General features: G+C 49.9%; 1 protein-coding gene across 1 annotated transcript in view; it reads left to right on the forward strand.

Moving 5' to 3' along the window:
• The first annotated feature begins 4,060 nt into the window (after nt 1-4,060).
• LOC119362069 (OVARIAN TUMOR DOMAIN-containing deubiquitinating enzyme 1-like) overlaps nt 4,061-4,388 on the forward strand; it is a 3,969-nt gene continuing 3,641 nt past the window's right edge. The window contains exon 1 of the mRNA XM_037627239.1: nt 4,061-4,291. Coding sequence (XP_037483136.1) covers nt 4,061-4,291 — 231 coding nt within the window. The remainder of the gene's footprint in view (nt 4,292-4,388) is intronic.

Genomic DNA, 4,388 nt, shown 5'->3' on the forward strand with positions numbered 1-4,388 from the left:
CAACGAGAGATTCACTCGACTGACTTGAAGGACTCGACCACGAAGACTCACTCGACTACCAGGAGGTCAAAAGGCACTCTGCACTGTAACGGCCTGTAGTTAAGTAGACTTTATGATAGTTAAGACACTTTATGTGGGGCGTTACCTGTAACGCCCCGGACTTAATACACCTTAAACCCTTCATTACGTGGGCTGGCTGGGGTCCTGGCGCACTCTATATAAGCCACCCCCCTCCACAGGCAGAAGGGTTCGGCACCCTGTAACTCATATACACATAATCCACTCGACCGCCTCTGGGCTCCGAGACGTAGGGCTTTTACTTCCTCCGAGAAGGGCCTGAACTCGTACATCTCTTGTGTTTACAACCTCTCCATAGCTAGAACCTTGCCTCTCCATACCTACCCCCACTCTACTGTCAGACTTAGAACCACGACACCGTGCCAATGTCATCACTGGCAAATGGGTCTTCCGCCACAAGACTCGCCCCGATGGTTCTCTCGAGTGCTACAAGGCGCGTTGGGTGGTGCGCGGCTTCCGCCAGCGTGCCGGCGTGGACTTCACCGACACCTTCGCCCCCGGTTGTCAAACCGGGCACGATTCGCGCCGTCCTCCAGCTTGCTGTTTCTCGTGCCTGGCCGGTCCACCAGCTCGATGTGTCTAATGCTTTCTTGCATGGCCATCTCGACGAGCAGGTGTTCTGTCAGCAGCCTACTGGTTTCGTCGACACCGACTATCCGGACCATGTGTGCTTGCTCTCCCGTTCTCTCTACGGGTTGAAGCAGGCGCCTCGGGCATGTTACCAGCGGATCGCGACCTTCCTTCAGCAGCAGGGGTTCCGGTCCACACGGTCCGATGCCTCCCTGTTCGTCTATCACCAGGGCCCCGCCACCGCATACCTCCTATTGTACGTCGACGACATCATCCTGACTGCGTCCTTGCTAGCGCTACTTCAACAGATCACAGCTCGCCTCGGCACCGAGTTCTCCCTCAAGGACTTGGGGGCTCTCCACTACTTCCTCGGCATCGAGGTAGTGCGCCAGGCTACTGACTTCTTCCTGCGTCAACAGAAGTACGCCTACGAGCTTCTGGAGCGAGCGGGCATGCTTAACTGCAATCCTGCTCCCATGCCTGTCGACACGAAGGCTAAGGTGTCCGCCGTCGAGGGTTCTCCGACGTCTGACGCTCCCTTCTACCGCTCCATCGTCGGTGCGCTTCAGTACCTCACACTGACGCGTCCGGACATTCAGTACGCTGTCCAGCAGGTGTGCCTTCATATGCATGCTCCTCGTACACCCATTGGGCTCTCGTGAAACGTATACTTCGGTACATACGTGGCACCACATCCATGGGTCTCACCCTGACGGCATCACCTGACACCAGCCTTGTCGCCTACTCCGACGCCGACTGGGCTGGGTGTCCCGACACTCGCTGCTCCACCTCCGGCTACTGCGCCTAGCTCGGGCCCTCTCTGATTTTGTGGTCGTCTAAACGACAACCCACGGTCTCACAATCGAGTACCGAGGCTGAGTACCGGGCCGTGGCCAACGCCGTCGCGGAGTGCTCTTGGCTACGACAGCTACTTCAGGAGTTGCTATGTGAGGTCACCAAGGCGACACTTGTCTACTATGACAACGTTTCCGTGGTCTACCTTGCTGCCAACCCTGTCCATCACCGATGGACAAAGCATATTGAGCTTGACATTCACTTCGTCTGGGAGCACGTCGCACTTGGTCGTGTTCGTGTTCTACATGTGCCCACCGATCAACAGTTCACCGATGTCATGACGAAGGGACTACACACCTCGACGTTCGAGGGCTTTCGGTCCAGTCTCTGCATCACCGGCGACGCTTTGACTGCGGGGGGTGTTGAACATGTGTACATGTACGTAGGTCTGGGTCTTGTATGCAGTACCTGTAGTGTATGTCTCCCTCTGTATGTACATGTATCTTAGGAGACAAGATACCGGTCGCACCCCTTGTACCTATATATATGTGCCTAGTGCACGATCAATCAATTATCGATCCACCAAATCATTCTCTACATTTTTGCTCTGGCCATGCTCTCAATTAGCAGTTGTTTTGCAGGATATATCTGACAAATGATACATACGAAGTAATTAAACCACCGATGGATGGTAAACTAATCGAATTTCGAAAGTTTTGTCTTGGACGATCAGAAAAAGGGGTGTACCTTGCAACTACTTGTCGTTCTGGGTGGTTTGCATCTACCTCTAATACATATCCTCTTCAGGTTTGGGTCCTTGAGGAATCTGAGTGGCTAGACGAATTTGGTCTTGAAGCATAACAATTACCTTAGACCTAAAATGCCTTATGACCGTCCTGTTCTTGGTTCATGGGTCTTACAGGATATTAACTGCAATGAGTTTCTCAAAGAGTACAAGAAGCGCAATACACCAGCTGCCGAATATATGGAACAACTATTAGAAAAGAAATTTAAGTTGTTAAATTCCGTCAAGAAAATGCAAGTGGAAGCAAAGGTTGAATGTGACTCTGAAAATGACGACATTCTTGAAAATGAATATATGGTTGGTGGTTGTCACGATGGATACATGTATATCCTTGGGTTTCATCCATATAAAGAAGTTGTATTTTTGGAATGTATCATCATACAGAGGATTGGCCTATCATTTGAAGGATTCAAAGGTTCGGGATCTAGGCTACTTGTACATAACAAGTTATCATGTAATTTCATAGTACGAGCAGTTCATAACCGAGTCATTTACATACACACCTTGCTGGATAGGACACCCGCAAGCAACAAGAATGTAGAAAGTAGTCTCAAAGACTCGTATAGTTCGAACCCAATTGCACATCATCATAAATGCCATACTCATGTCAAAGGCCTTGTTCTTTTTTATTAGCACTGAATTTATCCATTTGAATAAAATTTCTATGTTTTCCGTCGGGGTTTTAAGAACATGAAATCTAAGATTGTGTCATTAGAAAAGGAAAAAAAACACATCTTATATAACCATTTACATCATGTTATGTCCATCATTGCTTTGTTTGACAACTCCAACAGTGATTCCCGAGGGACCCAAGATCATTTAGATAGACATAGAAGAATAATTCCTAAGAACATTTTAGGCGATCCCCTAAAGTCTGCAGTAGGTAATTTTTCTTTGGAGTTTGTTTGTTTCTGCCTATGAATCTGTCGGTGAGTGTCAGTGGCCAAACACAAAGAAGAAAAGAGAAGATGGCGAGATGGAATGAGCTCAAGATGTTGGAGAATGAGAATTGAAAGGCTAAGTTGGCAGCCGAAGAGAAAAAGTTGAAGGCGGAGGAGCGTAGGCTTGCACTCGAGGAGGAGAGACTTTATGATGCCGAGAAAGCCGAAGATTGTTGCTTTCATGTTCATGAATCCAACTATAATGGATGAAACCACAAAAAAATATTGTGAGCTCGCTCATGGGGAGATCTTGACCCAAACGGAAGCCTCTCTTCGGATTGGTGGTGGTGGTAGCCGCGGTGGTGGTGATGATGATGGCCGAGAAGACGGTGGTGGCGGTGACGGTGGCCAAAATTAAGAATAGTGGTGGTGGTGATGGTGGCCATGTGCACGGTGGTGAAGGTGGTGATTTCTTCGAGGAGGGCATTGTTTGAGTTTGTGCATGCCATTGGTTGGCCTCGATCCACAACATACCACATGCTATGTTTGTTGGTGATTTTGTAACATGGCATCTTACCGTTTCGTGTGTTTGTACCCTGATTTTCTCTTTTTGTCAGAAAAGAATTCATGAAAAAAAAATCCATGCGCCTTTGTACATTAATAATAATAGAAAAACTGAGATAGGTGATTTCTATGTCGCATACGTGCAAGCAAACGTTCTGATATTCAAAGTAAGTAAAGAATGTTTGGGCCTATCTACGACTTGCAACGGAACCCTTTGGGATGCATTATACGGGCATAAATATCAATATGCACCAGTCAGGTCCCTGGACAGGAGCGATACACAAATTCGACAAGAGACGAGGGGAGAAGCGAGAAAATCTAAGGCTCGGCGGAGGGGCAGAAAAGGCAAACTCCAGCGAGGAAAGAAATGGGCCCGAAGAGAAAACTGGATGACCTGGCCCAGCCATCCAGCAGCGGAGACCACGGCGGCGGCGGAGGCGGAGGCGATGATAGACCGACAAAGGCGCCACGGCTCTCGCCGTCGCCGCCACCGCCACCGCCCGCGCAGTCGCCCTCTCGCGACCAGACGGCGCTTCCCACCTCACCGCCCCCGCTTCAGCCGCCAGGGTCCCCGCCGCCTCCCGCCGACAAGGATCCGGTGAGTTCTCAGCGTCTTGTAGCATCTTGGGTGGCGATTGTCGCGGCGCTAGTTTCGCAAGAATCTGGTCCGGTCGGTGAAATTTGGTGCGTCTGGG

The sequence above is a fragment of the Triticum dicoccoides genome, chromosome 2B (assembly GCF_002162155.2).
Source record: "Triticum dicoccoides isolate Atlit2015 ecotype Zavitan chromosome 2B, WEW_v2.0, whole genome shotgun sequence".
NCBI lineage: Eukaryota > Viridiplantae > Streptophyta > Magnoliopsida > Poales > Poaceae > Triticum > Triticum dicoccoides.